The 22,756-nt window shown below is 41.2% G+C and overlaps 2 protein-coding genes across 3 annotated transcripts in view; one reads left to right on the top strand and one right to left on the bottom strand.

Annotated features, from left to right (window-relative positions):
- Window positions 1-3,370: 3,370 nt before the first annotated feature.
- Window positions 3,371-8,072, bottom strand: tmem167a (transmembrane protein 167A). Its single transcript, XM_049579476.1, has 4 exons — window positions 7,988-8,072; window positions 6,082-6,191; window positions 4,439-4,473; window positions 3,371-4,316 (listed from the first exon to the last, which is right to left on the bottom strand). Exons 1-4 carry the CDS (start codon window positions 7,988-7,990, stop codon window positions 4,246-4,248), a joined length of 219 nt encoding a protein of 72 aa, XP_049435433.1. The 5' UTR covers window positions 7,991-8,072; the 3' UTR covers window positions 3,371-4,245.
- Window positions 8,073-8,113: 41 nt separating this feature from the next.
- LOC125890844 (DNA repair protein XRCC4-like) overlaps window positions 8,114-22,756 on the top strand; it is a 33,661-nt gene continuing 19,018 nt past the window's right edge. The window contains exons 1-4 of one of the 2 annotated variants that reach the window (XM_049579673.1): window positions 8,114-8,226; window positions 8,731-8,852; window positions 14,485-14,626; window positions 15,923-16,119. In XM_049579673.1, the coding sequence (XP_049435630.1) occupies window positions 14,488-14,626; window positions 15,923-16,119 (336 nt within the window). In that variant the 5' untranslated portion in view covers window positions 8,114-8,226; window positions 8,731-8,852; window positions 14,485-14,487. The remainder of the gene's footprint in view (window positions 8,227-8,730; window positions 8,853-14,484; window positions 14,627-15,922; window positions 16,120-22,756) is intronic. The other variant, XM_049579674.1, reaches the window with a different exon arrangement.

The following is a 22,756-nucleotide window of genomic DNA, read 5'->3' as shown; positions in this document are numbered from 1 at the left end:
CACCAGTGAGCTAGCTAACGTTACAGCTCAGCCTCTCATCCATGAGCAGATGCACGCTTCCTTTAGCGTGGTGATACGGTTGTCAGGTCCAATTCAGTAGAGAGAAACTAGTTCCTACATTCACAACAAGGTCTGTGGATTATCTTGAGTAAGTGGATCATGACTTCTGGATAGAAACGTTGCTGCTGAGTTTTTAAAAATGTATTTATTTTTGGTACTTTGAGCACCACAAGTCAAGCGCCATCTAGTTCTATTATATTCAAGAGAAGGCAGACATCTCTACGGCCAATATCTCCAACACTCTGCAACTCACACTAAAACGATCTAGACTGATAAATAGCAGTACAGGTAACAGGAAAGATATGTATTTTTGATATTGGGTTGAACTGTCCCTTTAAGTGTTGTTTTTAAATTGTGAAACAAATTAAACAGTAGTAAAAAAAAGAAGACATATTTGACATGCACAGTGCACATCACACTTCATTGGGAAGACCATTTGAAAACCTGTGGGACCCATGAGCAAGAAACAAAAAGGATGAGGGTAATAACGACATGTGTAACAGTGTGCTGACACACTGAAAATAAAAGTCTATATGTCGTTAGCCATTTGGCATTCACTTCACTTTCTGATGAGCCAACTCAAACACAGAAATCAGGACATGCATCCAGTCACTTCAGAAACAGCAGGAACAGTCCAAATGTTGTTTTAGGCGTGCAATTGCTGACTCACCGCCAGACAGTCTTTGTCATTGCAACTGCGCCCAGAGTTTAAGGGAGATTAGGAAAATTCATTTGGATTCAAAAAGTAATCGAAGTTAGTCAGTTTGACTTTGTCCTCAAAAAGCCTCTAAGCAAGGCCGAGGACGCTGCAGTTTCCAACCACCTGTTTACTTTCTCATTATTTTGTAGGATTATTATTCATCACTGCACTAAAAATGACTCAATATTCTTATGTTTGTTAATTTTGTGCAAATAACCAGACCGGTGATAACAGCTGCTATCATCAGCTGCAGTAAGTGACTTCAGGTCTTCGGTATCATTTTCCTTTCATCATCACCCAAGACATTAGCTTGGTTCATTGACCCAGTCTCTCCAGTTCACCAGTATCTCTGTTTCCCAAGATAGCAGCAGATGACTGAGAGCCTCCTGCTCCTCTGTGTCTCCTGTATCTGCGTCACTGCCTGATAATCACAACTTTACCGGCAGCCTTCACTTGATGCTTTATCTTAACCTGGGAGAGCCAAAACGGATGCACACCAATATGGGATCCACGTTCCCTAACAAGGGGCTGTGTGTGGGGGTGTTGGGATCTGGACACTCATCAGTGATCACAGTATCAGAGGTGAGTGTGTCAACAAGTCACCTCCTGTATTTAAATCTGTGCCACACACAAGACAGAAAAATGTGTGTGGGATTGTTTTTATCCTGAATAACAGAGTGTTTACCTCTATGAGTTTCCTTCCAGCTCCTCATGACAAACCCATAATGCAGTTGTACTATTTCCTCAAAGAGCACATGTCAGATTTGATAAATTGGTCATTTTTTGTGGCTGACCATATAAATCAAGTCAGACATTATGTTCTGTAGTCAAAACTTGCCACAATGCTTTCATAGGAATCATATAATTTAAGCTTGTTAGATGTGGTGTTTGAAATAATGTCACATTATCTGGAATTCTGCTTTTATGCTGCCACAGTTATCCACAGTTAAAATATGAATTTGAGAGGATTTGTCATCTAAATCAGCAATTACACATGGTTGTAACGTTTCATAAACATTCCTCATGTCCTCCACAGTCTCCTGAATTTCGTCCAATACTTCAAGGCATTACATCAATGGTCTGTAAACCCTGTTCTGAATTCGAATACAGCTTATGCTACAAGTGCAGACAGTATTTGGGGATGTCATGTTGTGTGGTACAGTCAGCTAACAGCTCTGTGCAGGAAACCCTGTGAGGATGAGTGTTGACTGTGAGGTTATAGACGAGGTTATCATAAACTCTTCACTGTCCAGCTCACTTCATGAGCACTACACTGCGGATGTGACCCAATGCACCGATAACTTAAAGGTCCAGTGTGTAGAATTTAAGGGGATATATTGGCAGAAACTGAGTATAATATACACAACTAGTTTTTCATTCATGTATAATCACCTGAAACCAAGAAGCCTTGTATTTCGTTACCTTAGAATGAGCCGTTTATGTCTACATTGGGTGTGAAGTCTGCCATGTTGCACCGCCATTTTTCTACAGTAGCCCAGAACGGACAAACGGATGAGACCTCTGCAGATAATCTGACTTCCTGTAAGAACATCCTGAATACCTGGATCTTAAGTTATCAGAGGAAAAAAGGTGGGCACACATTAACAGGTGCTGGGCTAGCCATCCGTCTGAGATGCACCGAACAGCGCCAGAAACACATTTGTAACATGTTTTTGATGTTTGTACCGATTTTAATCACCTCACCCATTTGTTTTGAAGTGGAAGAGACCTCTGGATGATTTGGCTCCCAGTAAAAAACCTCCAGAACAATAATCACTGAAGGGATCCTAACTGTGAGTTCACGCTTGGCACATGGGAGAAGTTTAGACTGGCTGCAATCTGCAATCCTCACCACTAGATGTCACTAAATCCTACACACTGTTCCTTTAAGGTTATAGTTTCCTCTTAAAGGAGCTATATATAAGAAATCTAAAGCAAATAGTCATAAAATCCTCCTAATATGTCACAGAGACTAAGGAATAATGTTCATATAACATACTGATCTCACCGACAACAATAGTACAGCCAGAATATTCGCATTTAAAAAAAATTTTACAGTCCGCAAATCATGTTTATGTTTTGAATTTGTGTTTTGGCCTGTTGCGCCACCCACCGCCGTCTACCAGTCACACAGTCAGTAGAGTCTCAGCATCAGTTACAGTTACGACTGAGCTACAGCAGCACGGCAAGCAGCATTAGCAGTGTCCCAGTACGTAGCATTAGCAGTCTCCTCAGCTGTATCCCGGCAGCAGCGTTAGCAGCAGAGAAGCAGGACTTGCTCAAACGGTCCGCTGGAAAACCGAAGATCGAGGATGTGGCGACGTGGCCCTGCCACGGCAGCCGCCTGTGGGCAAACAAATCAGTCTCCAGCGTGCCGCTGTCCAGCAACCTCAAATCTGTAGGAGAGGGGGGTGGACATGACTCGCGGCAGTATTTTGAATTTGAGTGCAGTAACTGTTTTGGCCACATTCTTACATACAGCGCCTTTAACCTAAAAATAATCAAGAAATACTTTGTCTAACTCTGCAGTAACAGTCACATAAGTATGGTATGTGTAATCAAGCCCGTAAAGAGAGAAGATTGACAAAAGTTTGACATCATGTATTCATGTATCATCATGTATTTTGCATGTTCAAAGTCATTATCAATGACACTTCACCTTACAGTGTGGCATTATTACAACAGACATAAACAGGTGTCGACAGCAAAAAATGACAAAAATCAGCCTTCTCAAACCAGATTTCCAAAAAGGTTCTTTAATAAATAGTGGCAAACTGACTGACTTTAAAAAACATCAGTAGCTCTCTGAGGCAATTATGCAGGACAAATATCCACCTGAAGAGCTACACTGTCATTTTGTTTTGCTGTGGAATTTGATCACCATTTCTAGATACAACAAAGTGAACAGGTTACAAAGAGGGCACTGAGATGATCTGAAGTCACACCTCATTATACCTCAGTTTACAAACAGCCTCCATGTGAGCGCAAAACAGTTATGAGCATTTATGAAGGTCCTTTTTAGGAGAGCATTTCAAACTGTTCGATGCAATTGTGACAAACTCGAGGGGAAAACATATCAGTTTGAAATGCCTGGACAAACAATGTATTATTTTGATCCCACCAATGATGCCAGAATGTGACTTCTTTCCTTTAAACTAAATGGCAGATAACAGAAAGCATTGCCCCCCCAACACACACACTTGCATACATCCGGAGTAAACATTCCACATTAGCAAACACAAGGACAGACCTGGGAAGCCCGTGGAGGGATCTAGACACACTCTGGGGCTATCAGCTCATCCCTCTGACTACACAAGACACATTCTCTCTCTCTCCGTGGCTGAGTGAGTGGCGACGGGTCTCCATTTTTACATTATCTAAGTGACAACCACCGGAAGTCCTGTTGTGCTTCTAGGATCGTACTGTCCATGCCTTGTTGTCTGTCCATTTCCCCGGTATTTCCATTCGTCGTTCTCTTTGGACTGTTACTGTAGAAACAGTATACTAAAAGCCATGATGACACAGCAGCAAGCCACCCAGGGACTCTTCCGCTCACCTGGAGAAAATAAATTGTGTTAAGTTCAAGGCTACATCGTGAAGCAGCATATTAATCATATAAGAAAAAATATGACCTAATGTCAAGGAAAATAAAATAAAATGGGGCATTCATAAGCTTACCTATTCTGGCACACTTCCAGAAAATTCCTAGAAGCCTAAAAGATAAAATAAAATGAAAAATTACACGCTTGAACAGTTGCCTCCATTTATTAGTGCTTTGTAAAAGTTAATTGTCCTTTAACTGCAATAAAATACAAAGACAGAAATTACTCTTGTGGTGATATTAAAAGCTAAAATAAGGGCTGTGTTGATAAGTCAAGCTCGTAGCTATAGTAACTGTTAGTCTGACCTCTTATAATTTTACAAGAGTACTGTAATTGCTCTCCTGCAAAACTCAGGCAGCCATCAGATGTCCATTTCCATGCAAGGGGGTGCACACATTGGAAGAGAGGGGGACAGCAGGCACGTCTTATTATCTAATGACAGCTGAGGCGAATGTGGCATTCCAGGCCTTCACTTTTCTGATGTGTTTGTCGGCCTGTGTGAGTGTGTGTGTGTGTCTGCAAGTGTACATGTATAAGAGCCAACTTTCTTCAAGTTTCAAACTGACCAGATGGTGTCAGCATCCCATTGTGAAATCATCTTTTATTTACTTATGATAGGTTTTAAAGTTGCATTTTCTACAGTTAGAGCAGACTATTTTTTTTTCCAACAAAATATTATTTTCAAACAACATACAGATGTTTTTTCTGTACAAAACACAAATTCTTCCCCTCAGATTTGAGGCCTATCCCTACCACACAAGAAGCATTTGCATAATATGTGGCACCAAATCAACACAAATAACAGCTCATGTCTCAGTCAACAAATCAATCAAGAGGGAAAACTATTAAATCATCCCATCTGCCACACTCACTCTCATGTGTTTGTCTGAAGAGGATGTCCCTCCCTGCTCTAATGGTGTGTGTGTGTGTGTGTGTGTGAGAGAGAGAGAGAGAGAGAGAGAGAGAGAGAGAGAGAGAGAGGAGTGTAAGTGTGTGAGAGTGTGTCTGGCTGTTCATGGGCTGTGCCAGACTTATTAGAAGTGAATCATGGAGTTTCTACATCCAAGAATAATGATGAACATTTAGGCATTCTGCTACTTTGCTTGCCTCAAAAAGGAGCCTCACATTTGCTGAAAAAATAAGCAAGAGTCCCTCGCGGCTACAGAGAGTTACAGAGACCCCTTACCCTTACCCTTATATACACACACACTCCATTCTGATTCTACACTCCAGCAGAATCAGACATTTTTTGTTGGTAAAAATTTGGTTTTCTACCACAGAAACTAATCAAACAGCTCCAATAAAAGTTGCAATACAGAAGTAAACTGCCTGGAATCAACTGATGAAAGTGGAAAGTTGATGGTGACAGCAAAGGAGCACAATGTACAGCGCTAACAGGAAACACAAATCATTTGTTTGTCTTAGAACTGCCTTAGCATTGTCAGTAATTGTGGTGCCACTACACAGTAGCAAGCTCTGACTGAAATTACAGGGACCATGAGATTGGGATGTGGTCTTTTCCAATGTCCTTTCCCACCCAATGTCCCACCCTGAGGCTTTGCCTTTGATGGTGACTGTATTAACACTCCAATGATTTGTTAACGCAGTCTGATATAACATCGTGTCCCATTCAAAGAGACAATGGAAGGTATTTGAGGCATCAATTAATCACTCGGAAGACCCCACTGGCAGCTTCATTGTAACAGTATCTGATCATACCCGGTCTTGTTCTTGTCTAGCAGGCTGGGAGCCAGCGCTCTGATGTAGGCACAGGTACAGATCAGGAGGAGGATCACTGTTAGCAGTGACTGGAAGTTGAAAATGGCCGACTACAGGATGAAAGAGAATGATACATTTAGTACAGACACGATCTGGTGCAGCTTACAAGCAATACGTCAAAAAATATTAGAGATGCTGCCTTCACTGTAGTTAATTTAATAACACTGATGTTAAGCTACTTGTCACAAGTAATGTTATTGTACAAGCTATTAATTCTGTGTGACAAAAAAGTGGGCTGGCAGTGAAGACCCAGTTAGTCACAGAACTGTCAAAGACTACAACAGATTGCAGATAGCATGTTTTTCCAGACTGACAGTCAAAATTATCTTACAATACTATACATACAATTTACAAGTTCAACCACCTGCCTTAAAAAGGTATTGGTGCATAAGATAAATCACAATCTCATGCTGCCGTGTAACAAAACAGATACCTAAGATTGCCCTACATGGCTTTAAACTATGTGGCACATTTAAAAGCTGTAGGACCCCACTTTATTATACTCACAGCACATCAGACTGAATTGTAGATTTGTGATTTAGAATTTGTTTTTGTATTAAAAGCATATTGTTTCAGCTTTTTGGTAAGTAAATGGTGCGTAATTCTAAATGAGGATTATAGTGAAATCATAATTCATCCACTATATTGGCTAATTTATCCCTTCCCTGTTTGGGTATAAATGTGTGGCTCTGTTGTTACACAGATCGGTCATGTGAAGTTTTGAAGAGTGGTTAAAATGCTAGGTGGAAACATCACTGGACACCTCAGAGACAGAGACAAGGATGCTGATAGATTTTATCAACTACCAGGCACTCTGAAGCTACCAAGGGGCTTTGTAATGATTTGATGCAGCCCCTTCTGGCATCTTCCCTTTCTACGTACAGAAATGTGTGATATCTTGTGACAAACATGCATTTTCTGAAGGATAATGCAATAAAATAAAAAACAAAATGATATAAAGTAGTATATAGTAATTACAGAAAAAAATAATTTAAAAAAAGCAGCAAGGACATAATATTTGTATTGGTTTTGTCCCCATATAGCACTAATTCCACTACTGCCACAGCAAAACTATTACAACAATTTTAATGTTGGCACAATTGATGCATTACAACCATTTTGAGCCTTAAGTGCATGTACTTTTGCATCATAATTTTGCAAAGTGAGATGTACATGAGTTCTGTCTGCAGCGATTATCCAACTTCCTTTGCTGTTTGTTGTTGCTGCATGTTTTGATCAGGAATAACGTTCTAAAAAACTGTCAGCTTATCCTTTATTTTTCAGCTCGGTAAGGTAATTTATTAGGCGTAAGTTATCTACTGACTTGTACACCTCTGTTTCAAATACTTCCGTTATTGCAAGCTTATAAACAACAACCTCATAATGCCAATCCACAGTATGTAGCCGCACGGCACACACATGCCAATGCATGCTCCTTGAACTACAGTGCAGCTACGTGGCACACACCCCTAAACATTGCGATGCACGCATTCATCTTACTCATTAATTTATGATAATGATAACTTAAGCCTTAGTTATCACACGACTCGTGTTGATACACGACCACAACTTACGTGATGATATAAAAGCATAATGCAATGATGCTTATGGGCAGAAATATGCATGTGATAGCTAGGTTGGCTAACCCTTTAGCCTATTTCAGCTAGCCAATGCTAACAAGCTAGTTTAGCATTAACTCTACGTCCGGCTTTAAAACGAATGCAAGCATGTGTTGTTGCAATAGTGTTGTTCCGAGACAGATTTGATGTTGGATGAGTGTTATAGATATTGGTCAAAATACGCTGTGAAAGAGAAAAAGCACTTAATTAGTACAAACACCGCTTACCATTTTTGTTAGTAGTCAAAGCCACATCACACTTCCTGCTCTCCGGAACATACGTAACGTCACCGAACAGTTTTACGTAACGTCATCACGCACTGCGTCGCGAAACTGCGTTTTCTGATTGGCTGAAAGCACAACAGTTGAATCTGTCAAAATGTGTCAACAGAGAGAGCTGCAATGATTTCAGTTTTAGACAAAAATGCCTTCGTTTGGACATCGCAGTAGTTAGCCCATACGTTACCGTAAGTGTTTTGAGGAAATATATACGTTAAGGGTTGTACCTACACAAAACATGGAGTGAAATTAGTCCGAGTGTAAGAGCTGCACGGACCCAAAGACTCGGCGCCTTTCTGTCAAAGGCGTGTTAATCTGACCGTAACGTTACCGATAATTTACCATGCTTTATTCCACTGTGGTGCACCAGAAACGGTAGTTGGAGGATAGGTAGACAGCACTTGCAGAACCCAAAGTTGCTGTAATGTTATATTAGGGTAATTAGGCTGTGAATAATAATAAAATCTAAGGGGTAGAAGAAGGAAGTGAACTTCCTTATCATAAGGCAATTGTAGGCTAGTGCTGAAAGTAACTGGTAACTTGAGGTGGACGCAGGCTATATTAAAAAATACTTAGTTTTAATCTTCTATATAAAAATCTTGTCTGATATTTTTAGGACTATAGATTAATAGATCCTAGTCTATTCTATGGTGACGTAAGACTGACATTTTTGTGGTCCACTTTTCCCTCAGAGTTTTCACAATGAAGTCTCCTCCCTCCAACCAGCCACGACAGCATCTTGATTGCATTGAAACCATGTTTCATAAATCCCCCTGAACCCTTCCTACTTGGTGACTCCTGGGGAGCTCTTCATGTAAGAAGAAATCTGTCAGATTGTAAACCACTCATAAATAATGTTTTGTGGATGAAATCTTGTAGAAAGAGACTTAAGTGTTGGGATGGAGAGTCTGGTGTCTTAGAGCAGGCGATGAGCAAGTGTACTTTAAACAGAGTCAAGTTGCCTCTTAATGTGATTAAGTTTATCGTTTACAGTGCACTGACCAATTTAGGCTACAGTAGGACATGCATGCCTGATCCCTGCAGTCAAATCAAGGCTTGACGTAGCCTCAGTGTGCAATATTTTTAGATTTATACGAGAGTGGACATGGGGCCAAACTCAGAATAACAATTAAAATTTAAAGCCAAGAGTAAAACTTTTGTCGGAGTAACTATGTTGTCACATGGTTGTGACCCTTAAAGAAAATATGACTTCGGTAAACTGCAGAGCAGATGAAAAGGAAAGTCAGCCTAATTACACCCCCATTGATGTTGTGCTGTCACAAGTTGTATCATGCCTGGGTCTTTATACTTGTACACAGCCATAATCAGTGAAAGTTGCCTTACATTTGTAACAGAGCTCAGCGTAGTTTTTCACTATTGTCACGTACTCCTGTGTGAATATTGGAGATGTGAAAATGACCTGTTACAGTGTGGCAGAATCCAGACATAACAAGATGTTGTATACACCGTTATGAGAGCTGAGATCAGGAGGGCAGCCCTTGCAGACTAGCAATGTATGTGTGTTTAAAAGGACTGCACTCTTGTTGAAATTAGTCATCTCTGTAAGGCTTTGGGTGCAGAGCTGAAGTCGGTGTGATCGCTGTTCTTGTTTGGTCCAGTAGATTGCAGATTACTTTTTCTTCTTTAAATAACCAGTGTTGCAGCTTCTATTCTGAAATGTGTTGTTAACTGAAGTTATGTTTATTCCTTGTGTGATTTCAGTGGAATTTAAATTACTGCATTACAATATCTAGCGTAGATTTTTTGGTGTATAACTTATTCAGCTAAATTAAGCTGCCAGCAGCAGTACTTTTGTGTTTGGTTTCTGCTCTCATTTAATTTTTTTGCCTAGTATTTTAAAAGTGTCATCCCAGCTAGCAGTAGAGTTAAAATTATACCAGGGAGAATTTTCAGTCTAAGGAGTAGGGACACAAATGCATTGTAGTAGTGCTGTTTTGACCACATAATCCACTAACAACACACATTGTCACTGATATAAGCTATACAGTATGTCTGAAACTTGTTGTCACCGATCTCAAATGCCTTTGCAACCTTATGAGGATATGAAATCTTTAAATCTGCATGTAAGAGAGGGCGCATCCTGTTGTCATACAGGTTGAGAAAGAGCATGACCCAGACCCATCACCACTACATCACAGTCACCTTTGCAGACAGCAAGAATATGAGTCATAAAAGTGTCCATGGTTAAATACACTAGTTTTTTAAACCTGGTCTTTATGTTGAGGCATGCGTGAGTCAATTTATGGCGACACACACACGCCAGCCTTTAGCCCGTGATTCATTGTATTGATTTATTGCATTGTAGGTGACTGTGTTTTATTTGCTAATACTGTTTCTATTTGTCAAGTGGCTTAAGGTAGCCAATACCTGGAAAGAACAATGAATAAAAGGCAGTGTTGCAGTACTCCAAATCAGTCTTTGTCTCAAGACCGGTCTCAAGACCACACTTTGAAGATCTCGGTCTTGTCTTGGACTCAACTGAAACCTTACTCTGTCTCAACGTCTCGGAGTCTGCAAACACCTGGTATCAACATGCATTTTGGGTGCTCCAATCACAAGTGGACAGTGCTAAATACAAGTGTAAATGACCACCAAGATGCATTGTGATCCGATCACTTAAACCACTTGCTGAGGCGGTTTGGGATGCATGTGACCACATATCTTTTGTATTGCAAACACTAATGCATCCCCAGCTAGGACTATGTCATCAGTGCAGCATGTGGTGATTTTGGTAACAGCGGCTAATGCTGTATTTTATGTTGAGTTGGACTAAGTGTTGCGTGACCATCCATAGTTTTGTCCCATGGAAGGACACTGCTGTACCAGCTGTACTGACACAACTGCTAACGTGGCTAGCAAGCAAACTACAGAGCAGCTAGCAAGTGTGTGGTTGTTATAACTGTGCACGGGGGTGTAACAAAATCGGAACACACATGGTCAGTTAGAGACGCATGATAGGCGCATGATAGGCACAGGTATGAACAGCGATGTGTCTTTGCTTTCCACTTGTGTTTGGATAACCGAAGAAACTCATGTTAATACCAGGACTTTCCAGGGTCTCAGTCTTGGACAAGCAAGGCCAGACATTTTATTTCAAGACTGGCCAAAAGCACAGCTGTGGAGATATCTCTAAATGGTCTGTGCAAAACAGGAGTGCAGAATAAAGATGGTTGAGTAGATTTGTATGTGTTTGCTCTGAGAAAACAAAGGAATATTCTCGCACACAACAGTCACATCTGCAATGCCTTTTGATTATTTTATTAAGATTTTTCTTGTGGTACACTCAGAGTAAAGAGGTGGATAAAGGGGAATCTTCATTTTTTTTCTGTGGGTGTTTTTATGGGAATGTGGATGTTTCAGATCAATTTGAGGAGTGTCTATGGTTTGCATGTTCCACATTTAATCATAAGTGTGTCATGCAGTGTGGGACTCCCTCTCGTCTGGTCTTGGTCTTGACTTGGTCTCGCCCTGCCTGTGTCTTGGTCTTGATTGGTCTCAAACCCTCAAAGTCTTGGTCTTGTCTTGGTCTCGATACACTCTGGTCTTGGGTATGACTTTGGTTTTGGTGGTCTTTCTTGACTACAATACTGATAAAAGCCTATGGCACAGCCTGCTGCTGTTTAAGGCAGCACTGCTTTAGTCCCTGACTGATCATATTAGTGGACTTGCTAAAGAGTTCTCCTTTTCATCTTGAAACCACTGTTTTGGGGAAAGCGTGAGGGGAAAGTCCAGTGAAAGGACTGTGAGAGGACTGGCTTAATTGTCCGAGCCCATTAAAGAGACAGTTAACTGCTTTGGCTTTTTCTACTCTGCATGAACTCCTCATTTCGAGACACAAGATGCATAATTAGAGGCTCTCTTTGTGACTCATTTGCCTAGTACTTCCTGCACAGTTATGTCTTGCAGTTTTCATGTGCTGAAGAAATGACAATGAAAAGGTTGAGCAAAAAAAATTACAGAGGGAGTTAGAGAAGAGTATAACGGCTGTGTGTCATAGCTGTATAGGGGAACTTTAGTCGATGATTTAAGCATTCCAGTGATTGTTCACCGATCGAGTAACTGAACAGGAAGACTTTGGGAGTGACTTTGAAGGTTTTTGCGCGGCTCTCCATTCCTGACAGACAGCGCTGTTTATTTAATTGGAGTGTCCTTCTGTCATTACCACAGGGTCATCGTCCCTGCACAACAGATGTTACAGTAACTAATGAGTAGCTGGGCTCACTTTATGAGGTTAAAGTTGAACCTTTCAGCTCCCTCATCTCGTTCGGCCCCTTCGTCCAGCCACACCCCTTTTTGAAGCACAAAGGGTCAACTTTAATCTGCTGCAGGGTGCTTTGTGCGTGTGCACATGTACGTGCTCTGGTGTGTGTGTGTGTGTGTGTGTGGAGAGTGCACATGTGTACGTGTGTCAGATCTCAGCTGTATGTCTCATTTTGAATAACCTTGACCACCTGCTCTGTCAGTGTGTATGATGGGGGATGCAAAGAAAGAACAATAAAAAAAGAAACAAAAAAACGTGCTGTCACGTTCTAACTTATAGCACAGTGTCTGAAAGCGCTCATTTTCATTTTTTCAAACATGTCCAGCTTGGCTAACTGCCAATTTAGCTGTCCTTTTCCCTCCATCTCCACACTCTTTGCCCTGTAGTTAAGCAGGGAAGATGTCCAACTCACCTCTCACTTCACGTGGAAGCAGTAATCACATGTTCTGGCCTGGACATCCGTAATCAAGTAAAAGTTTCTTAAGGCCTCTGAGAAGAAGAGGAAGAGACAAAAAAAACATGTGTAGTCAGTAAACCAAAAGGACATTTTAGTAACAATCATGGATCATATTGTAATCCTTAGATAACATCTTTGGTAACTGATCTGTTGAGTATTGGCTGCTTCTGGCAAGACACTTAACTTTAACTGCAGCAGTGAATCAGTTAGCCAAGACATCTTCCTGAGGGCAAGGTGACATTACTAAACAAGCTTGCTCAGCAAACTTATTGAGACAAGTAGTATTCGCGAATAATGATTTGTTTCTAAGGGAATGGATCCCACAGATTTTGCTTTGGCTATTGTGCTCTGGCATTGACACGGATGGATTAGCTTAAGATGTGTCAGGCTGTGGAAATAGGTAAATGGCAGTTCACTCCTTCGCTCACATCAATGCAGAGCTGCAGGGCTGTCCATGGTCTTTGCTTCTTATTTTCAAACATGCTCTTGGCTCATGGCTCTTCTGGAGATGTTATATTTCACCCAAACTGTCCACGAAGACCTAAATAAATTTGAGGTGATAAAATAGTAGTAGTAGAAGTGAGGACTGTATAAGAGTGTAAGACAAATTAATTAATTTCCCTTCATTTCCTGAATCAACCGATGTTAATGCTATTCATTCAAGTTGCAGGAGAGCACCATGAAGAACCAATGTTACATTGCTGAGCACCAGCTGTAGAAAATTATAGATAATTTCATTTATTTACAAAAACTACTGGTCAACAAAAAGCAAATTACAGTATGCAAAACACGCAGGTCGAAAATTACAAATAGAGATGCAACAACTTCCAGCAAACTTTTTCAACTAATTAATAGGCTACAGATTTTTAAAAGCATCCACGTTTAACTCAGTTGTTAAAATGGCATTAAATTAGGTAAAGAGCACATTTTTGACTTGTTTAGGATTCAAAACTCAAAAGTTTAGGACCTGCGACTTGACTCAGGACTTGCTTGTCTTGACTTGGGACTTGATGTGGGACTTGAGTGCCAAGACTTGAGAGATTTGTGACTTGCAAAACATTGACTTGGTTCTGACAAAGAGTCCATGCAGCTGCAAAACCATGGTTCATTTTTGTTCTACAGTGTAACATTTTTGAGGTTAAGGAACTCATCAAAGCTTAATTCATTCTCAAGTGGACGTTTCCAGTTTTAGATCTCATTGTACAAACTCATGTTTGGCTGTGTGAGGCTTCAATATTCAGACTCACTTTCAGAGCTCAAAGTACTGTAGATCTTTGAATAAATGTACACTGTACTAAAACCAGGCAACAACTGGGCCTTTTTGGTGATATTCTTCTATTTATCTTTAACGGCGTGTAATTACCTTGCTGGTGGTCAGGGAGCCCACACTCCCACACAGAAATCTGCCAAAATCTCTGTGTGGTTCCACTGACTCAGAGAGACCCCCATAAAGACACACACGGGGATGTTTATTACCAAATCCAAGAAGTAAAACAATGAGGGTCATTGATGCAACTGGGAGATTAACACAACCTTACAACATCAAAATGGTTTTATCACTGGAGGGCTGTTTTCAAAAGAGGTGCTAGGAACAGTAGATTCTACGAAAATTTCCTGAATACAATACATGAGCTTGTTGCTGGAAAAATGAATCATACACGGCACCTTGTTACGTGTATCTTAATTCCTGTCTTTGATTTTCTGCAGGTCATGAGTGGTGCAGTCCAACAGATCACTGTAGTTACTGATCCAGACACCCCTTACTTCCTGCGAGTGGACTGGGCCGAGGACTTGGGTGCTGGGTTCACATTGGCTCTCACTGATGGCAACTCAGCATGGATTGGAGAAGGTAAAGATTTCAGATATGCAGACAGTACAAAACAACCAACCCGGTCTCACTCTGAAGTCGTCGAATACTGGCGCTCGGTCAGTGACTTCTGGTATCAGACACCCATGAAAAAAGTTTCATGTCGGTATGATACGCAGCCGGTCATCATTATGGTTTAACGCTGCCCAGTGGGGCAGGAGGGGTGGTGGATGGTTCCAACAGCCATCGACTTTCACCCAGGAGGCCAGTGTCTGCTTCCTGGTAGATTGTAAAGCCAAACCCTGTTCTCTTTTCTAAACCCAGTCATGTGCTTGTGTTGGCTAAACGAAACCATGTGCGTTTGTTGTTGAAGGAAAAAAAACATCAATTTGTGGTGTTGTACCAACGTAGTGCGTTTATTTTGAAAGAGACTGTATGCAAACTGTACATTTCCTGTAAAAACAAAAGTGTATTTGAAATGAGACAATGCAAGTTGACACGGCATCTCAGAGCATCAACAACCAACGCGCCCAGGGTACCTTGCACATTATATAAAAGTCCGTGACCATACGTTGATACGTGATGAGGTCGGAGTGAGAATGTGTTGACATGACAGTCTCAGGTCAGGCTTGTCGTGATAGAACCCACAATTTCAGCCTATGTGTCTACAAAGAGTAACCTCTTTTGACCATTGGGTTGTCACTAGGTCTCCCAGTCATCAGACCATCCGAAGTGTGTATAGGCACCTGGCTGAACCCAACCTCACAATATTGTAACTGTTGGTCCTTCAACCAGAGGGACAGCGGTGACCTTGTTTCATCATTCTTCTTTGCTCCTGCTGCAGCTTACAGGTGTAGAAGGCAGATTAAACTCTACAAGGCTTGTCTTTGTATGTGCAAGTCAGTGTTCTGTGTGTGTGTGTGTGTGTGTGTGTGTGTGTGTAGGTAGTTACATATGCACGTGAGTACATTTTCTCTGGAAGGACACCTGGAACATAACTGCTCCCTAGTTTTCTATTGCTGTCCATCTGCAGAGTTGACAGGCAGCGATGAGGTTGTGACAGCTATGTGCGGGCTTCTGGGTCATCAGTGTTCCTCTGTTTGATGTGTTAATTGGGACCCTCAGCCCCGTGTGAGCAGCTGTGCAACAGCTGATGACATTCCCCTCGGTTACCCTGCATGCTTCCTTTTAAATACGCTTTCACGTGCATCCATGCGTTGCTACATAATTAATGTTTGTAGTTTTGCTCTGCAGTCTGCCATCACCTCTTTGGCCTTCTCTCAACTGCACAACTTAAAAATGATACAAAAATTAGAAAAATGCCATCTTTGTGTCCAGTTTCAGAAGATGAGGTGTCAAAGGAAGCCAGCGATATGGGAGTCACAAGGGAAAGATATGTTGAGGATCTTCTTCAAGCCTTAACAGGAGGTGATGGAGGAAGAGGAAGAAGAGAGGGCGACAAGGAGGTGTATTCCTTCCACGTCACTCCTGATCACTGTCATCTCTCATATCAGAAGACCTGTGGTGACATCTCGGTAAGCAAAAGCTTTGGTTTGATTTAATTATTACTCTGTTGTGAAATCCTCACTGTTTAGTGAAGTCTCAGATATTTTCAGGTTTTAAAGGTAATATAACAAACTTTAAACAGACTCATAAGTAACCACTTCAAGGCCGTGTTTGGACAGACAACAGTGCTGCATTAACAAATGCAGCCTCCTCATTTATTTCAGTAGGACTGCTGTCATTGCACAGCATAGACAAGAAGAAGATATACTTTTTTAATCCCTGAGAGGAAATTCAATTTATTTTTCACTGTGTTGTCATATACACACAGGCCTGAAATACACACACATGCACAAACTGGACCTATACATGCATTAAATGGAGAGATGTCAAGGTGGGTGCCTTGCTCAGGGTACATCCACAGTGCCCAGGAGGCGAACTGGCACCTCTCCAGCTACAAGTCCATGCTCCATATTATGCTCGGATGGGGACTTGAGCCAGCGACTGAGCTACTGCCGCCCCAAGGACAGGGTTCCTTGCAGGGTTGTCCCAAAACAAACAAACAAAAAAAAAAATGTTGAAGCTGAAGCTCAGCTTTTGCTATAACGCAATGTAAAGTCATCTGGCATGTTGTACAAGCAAGTATGTGCAGGTCCACATTTCACATTTCAGATTTCTTTGTTATGTGGAGGCTGTATTTTCTGGAGATGAAAGCTTTTTGCCACCTGACAAACCTTCAGACTACAGATACGTATTTTTTTCAGACTGGTCTTTCTGAAATGTATCTCAGCATCTCATCAGTACCTGACAAAATGTGCCTCCAACAGGACCTCCAACGTTGATAGTCATAAGCCCTGTTTCCACCAAACACTTTCGGTATGGTATTTTTGGAACCAAAAGTAACCCTTCAAACATGGTACCTAGACCCTAGCATTTTCACCACAAACAGTACTCTTAAATGTGGGCGGGGTTGTTGTCACTCACTGCTCCGTCCAGCACTCACTGTATTTCCTCATTACCTGTGACACAGAGTCTGCACCTTGTTTATCGTCCACAGAATGAGGTTGCATGCCGAACATGTTCAAAACAAAATACAACAGGCTGCATTGAGAGTCTTCATGGAACATTTAAAAATAGCGGGTTTGTGCATTTGGTCCTTCTTAGGCAAGCTCGGGCTTTGGTGTTGCCGGAGCCCGACACTCCACAATGCTTTATTTTACTCTGAGTGAGGATTAGAATATATGCAGTTCACATAACCTGGTTAAAATTAATTTATATGAACGCCTGAAGATCCACTCATTACTAAAAGTGTATGTCATATGGGTTGATGGATTCACGCCGTCACCCCATGCATTGAGTAACATAAGTTAACGTTCCACTGGCAGTCAACCCAGTGAATTAAGTCATTTTTCTCAGACTCCAGCCGCTGCAAGAGGCAGCAAAACATCATTTAATTTTATAGTTACAGTCTAATAAAACTCTCCACATCATGAACAGTGGTTACATGAGCCTCAAAACCAGCCACAACTCAGCCCTGAGCAGAGTGACTGTTGGCTAAACAGCGTACCAAACTGAATTGTGCTGTACCGTAGTGCTTGGTGGAAATGGCGTTGTAGCTGCAACACTGCTCCGTCCAGCTCTTGCTGTATGTCTGCTTCATGGGCAATGCAGAGGAATGTCTGCACCTCACTGATTATCCTTTGAATAAGGTTGCATGCTGACATTTTCAGAACAAAAAAGAACAGGCTGTTGACAGCCTGTAGCAACTGATGGGATATTTGAAAATAGTGTTTTGGTGCACTGAGTCCCTGTAGAGCAAGGGTGACAATTCTCTCTTGAAAAGTCAATGGACTGTGGTATTTTAGTATCAGAACAATGTACTACGTACCTCAACAGAGGGGTAACATTAAAGGAGCTATATGTAAGAAATCTAAAGCAAATAGTTGTAAAATCCTCCTAATATGTCACAGAGACTAAGGAATAATGTTCATGTAACATACTGATCTCACTGACAACAATAGTACAGCCAGAATATTCGCATTTAAAGGGGGGCGGACATGACTCACGGCAGTATTTTGAATTTGAGTGCAGTAACCGTTTTGGCCACATTCTTACATACACCGCCTTTAAAACAGGATGCAATGGAGTGGTTCTGTTCATACCATGCACAACTTGGCAGACATAAGGCACAAGGGTGGACTGGAACTGCAAATCTGAACAGCTGGAACTAAGGCTCTGTAGTTGGATAATACTTTCTGAAGTCAGATACTCTGCATCATTGCTCAGGGACATGTTTAGTCATGAACTATCTAAAGAAGTCTTACAAACTCATTAACTGAAGTATGTAGTTGGAAACCCAAGTGTTGAAGAATCATTTGTTGAGGTTCAATTTTAGAAAGTTTCTTAATTATGTCAACCAGTCAGTGGTTCACCTTTGAATTCCACATCATGCACTTCCCTGTTGTCACTGTCCCCTGAGGATAAATGCATCTAACGACATACAACAAAATAGAAAGGAAGTCTTAATTTTTTACAGGGGGCTGTTAAATAGATAAGGTTTATAGTGTCCCCACATTAAAGCAGATTTAAAGTGGTTTCCTTCAGGCCACTGTGGAAAAAGCCAGACGAATTATTCACTCATCCAACAGCAACAATTTAAAGCAGTTGTCTAACGGCCTTGGCTCATAAACATTTGGGGAAAAAGGTTTGCTGATTGAAGGTTTCTTGAATAGTAAGGTAGAGCTAGATTGCATTAATGTAAACAATCAGTTCTCTTTTAAAATGTATACAGCAGTCACTGACAGAGACGTGTATTTTGCTGTGCTGTGCTGGATTCTCACATAGTTCACACTGAGTGACAGGTTTGATGGAGAACAGGTCACGGTGCTTTCAGTGAATCTTGTGGTTATTCCTCCAAACTGTGAGAGGATGCTGTTGCCTCCAGGGAGCAGGTCACTTGGGGTCCTGGGACTGCTGTGCAGGTAGAGGAGAGCAGAGGGAGAAGGCCTGAGGGTTTGGGACAATGTAGAGAGTGAGACCATAAAGCCTGATTTATGGACAGGGCTGTCCCCATATAACAATGTCAAACAACAGTTTATTAGAGCCTTGTTCTTTTCTCTCTCCCACTCCCCCTGGCTTTCTTTGTCTTGGAGTGTGGGCCGTGTATACAAGTGTGTTTAAGTGCACATTTGTCTGTCTGGACGTGCAGACGTACTGTTGGTTTTAGACGAGTCAGCCAGGCTGTCAGGCTTTGACATGCTTGACAAAACCGTTATTTTTCCTGTGTGGGACTTGTCTAATGTAACTACATCTCACGTTTCAATAGTGAAATAAAATTAAATGAAATAAAAAAAAAAAAAAAAAAAGTTTGTGACTTAGCCACCATGTTGGAGATAGTTAACATAGCTTAAAGTATCAAGCACCGCTCACTGACCACTGGCCGGGCCAACTTTCTCATTTTACAGCTAAACAGTACACTAAAATGTGTTTCTGAAAACATTTGAAAAGAGAAATAGGCAATGCAATAACAATATCTTGGTTCATATTTGGTCAACGCTAGTTTGACAGATTAACCGAAGTTCACAAGCAGTGATTGACATGACTGACAGCTGCGTTAGAGACTCTTTAGCTCTGATTGGTTGTTTTCCTTCACATGCAGTAAGGCCATTACGCCTCGTTTCCACTTATGTATGTGACTAGTGTCCGTAGATCTGTAACTGTACGGATGATGCCTCTAGTGTCCAATGCAAGGAAGTGCATTTCTTTACAGATGGATAGACGTCTGATAGAAGCTACCTGTAGCCGCAGGGGAGAGGCTAATTTTGTCCGGTTTTTTTTTTTTTTGGAACATTATCGGGACAAAAACAGGAACGACCAGGTACGTGGCATGTGAAATATTTAATTAAAAAGATGTATGAACGGCTGAACGATGACCTGACTGTAAATAATGTATAACCATATTTCAGCAGAATAACATTACTCAGATTCACAGTGACTAGATAAACAAGTTCTTTTCAATCATACAAACTCGCTTGACAATCAACACAGGCAACTGAATTTAAGGAAACAGTCTGTTAGCCAGTTAGCAGCCTGTTAGCTAAACTAGCATACAGTCTCTCAAAAATCCACTGCGAAATTTCAGTTTTTAATGTACTTGGACTGAAATATTACAGAGGGGAAGAGTTTCGCAGGCACATTGGACATCACAGAGATTTCCCTAAGAATGAATGGACTTCTGGTTGGAAGTCTGGTTAGGCGGATCTATGGACACCAGTCACAGGTTATATGTCTCATTTAGTGCTGTGTGAATGTAGCGACAATTGAAGTAAATACGAAGTTACCAACTACAGCTTAAATGGAATAATAGATCATCGATTTTGACAATAATTCACAGTGTGTTTCTGATGACTTGATTATTGTAACTCTTTGTGCCTCAGTACACTCCATCAAATCACTGACACTTCCTCCAAATGCATGTCATCACCAGGGAGTGAACCACAAGAGAGACAAACAAATAAACAGCAGCCATCATTTGACTTTTGTATTCTCAAATGAAACAATTTCACTGGTATTAAAATGACATAACTCTCATTTGTGTAGGTGGGATTTGTTTTGTAGCGCAGGGAAAAGTTGCTGCCAAAAGGAGCAACTAGACCACACAAAATGATTGACAGCAGGCCCAAATCTGTCCGGCCCCAAGTGCGCTTTTTAAACTGTAATCCATGCTCGCATTGTTGCTGACAGTAATCACCACTGTGTGCGGTATGTGTGTGGTAGACACAAATGAAAGAATCCTGGGGGGCTATTTGCATTAAGTGCTAACTACCACTCTTGTCTAACACCTGCTTCTTTTCTCTCTCTTTTTCCCCCCTCGCTCTCCCTCGTTTGCCTTTTCTACAACACGTCAGAGGTTGAAAAGTGGAACATATTTTCCCAGCTGGATAATTTCAGGGTGCAGAAATGACCAAAAACGAGGGAAGTTTCCTTTGGGAATAGAAGAAAGGAGGCTAGAGACAAAACAGGTGGTGAACTTAACCTGACATTAATATTTTATGAATATGACCCCAGAAGTCGTAATGATGAATGTAATTTGGGTGTTTGTAGTTAAACTGCTACTAAGCAGGTGTTTTACATGGTAAGTCGGACATTAACTCCTCCTTAATGTGTGTTTAAGTACCTATCTGTCAGTGATGGAAGAATAAATATTCTAGTGCTGACACTTGCTGATACAGACACTTAATGTTCTCGCAGATTCATACCTTTGTTACTTTCAAGTTTGAATTAGATGATCCTGAATAAACTTATGAGCTAACTATCTATTTTTTTATGTAGTTGATTACACAACTATAGTACGTTACTTTAGTTTCTAGCATGGCAAAATTGTCACTCTCTCTAAAAGTTCCACTTTCCGCTCAGCTCTTACTTCAGACCAGCTCTGGATCCAGGGAGATTGAGACTCTTGTTGCTGACAGTTGTGGTAATTGAAGCCGCAGGATTCTGGATGAGTCTGTGTGGATGCATGTGACACTGATTGTCGATGTTTTATGTTTGTTGAATAGAACTTGTGTTATGGTTCACTGGGGACCGGAGTTGCACAGCATGACGCCAGTAGTTCATGTTTTGTCTTATTCTGATTGAATCATTCCAAATTCTGAAGTGTGAAATGATACAATATGTGCCTGCACATAATGAGTGTGTTTGTACATTCACAGCCTGTGTTTGTTAACATTAGTTACAAATGCTAACAGTTATGATGCGTGATCATTTTAAGGTGTGTGGGCCAAAAGCAAAAACTTAAACAGATAAAATAATGATGTTGCATTAGTAGGTGACCTGTTTCTGTCCTAGCAGCTTTTTAGCAACTTTCATTGTCATTCATAGGTTTGTGTTCTCATTATTTGCTGATTATCTCATCTGTCTTTTTATGTCCACCAGGTGTAAGCCTAGAGGGGATCATGCATTTGGTTTTGTGTGTGTGTATGTGTTTGTGCTTGTGTTAAGCCCCCTACAGACTGTAGATATATTCGCAGTCTTTTAAGTTTACTGCAAGCTACACTGTGCGACATGTATCTAATAAACTTGGGTACGACATTAAGTTTGTTAAGTATGTTAGCAGACTATATGATGACAGCGCCTACTGAATCGCCATGATGTATGATGTAATAGCTTCCTATACTGAGCTGACCTCCATGGTGAGCTGCTATCTGTCTCTTTGTTTGGGTTTAGCACCAGGGTGTCATTTCATGCTGCATTTCTGTTGGCTGGATAGTAGACATGGTCATAACAGCAGTCACACAGTGAGATGGTCATCCTAAATGTCTTTTATTCCTGGCTGTCTTTGATCGCACGACCATGATGACGACCATCCTTGAATCTTTCTTACTGTGTGACGTAGGATCACAGTTTGACTGACTACTGTCTCCTCGCTCCTCTGAACTGACCAGTGGGGGGCACTTTCTGTAAATCATCTCGTCTAAATACAGCAAGCCTCACCCAGTGTGTTGCAGGCCACATTTTGGCCTTCATCATAGTTCGTCGTGACATCCAGAGATGAGATGATTTTGTCCCTGTTTTTGTTATCTTAACTTGATAAGATAAGGGAGCCAGGAGGGGCAATTACACTGGCCGCAGCTCTCTGCAGTCTAATTGTGACCCGGTTTTGCTCCGTCC

This window comes from Epinephelus fuscoguttatus, linkage group LG6, assembly GCF_011397635.1.
Source record: "Epinephelus fuscoguttatus linkage group LG6, E.fuscoguttatus.final_Chr_v1".
Classification (NCBI taxonomy): domain Eukaryota; kingdom Metazoa; phylum Chordata; class Actinopteri; order Perciformes; family Serranidae; genus Epinephelus; species Epinephelus fuscoguttatus.
The sequence above is the reverse complement of the archived record's forward strand: the minus strand, read 5'-3'. Positions and strand labels throughout refer to the sequence as shown.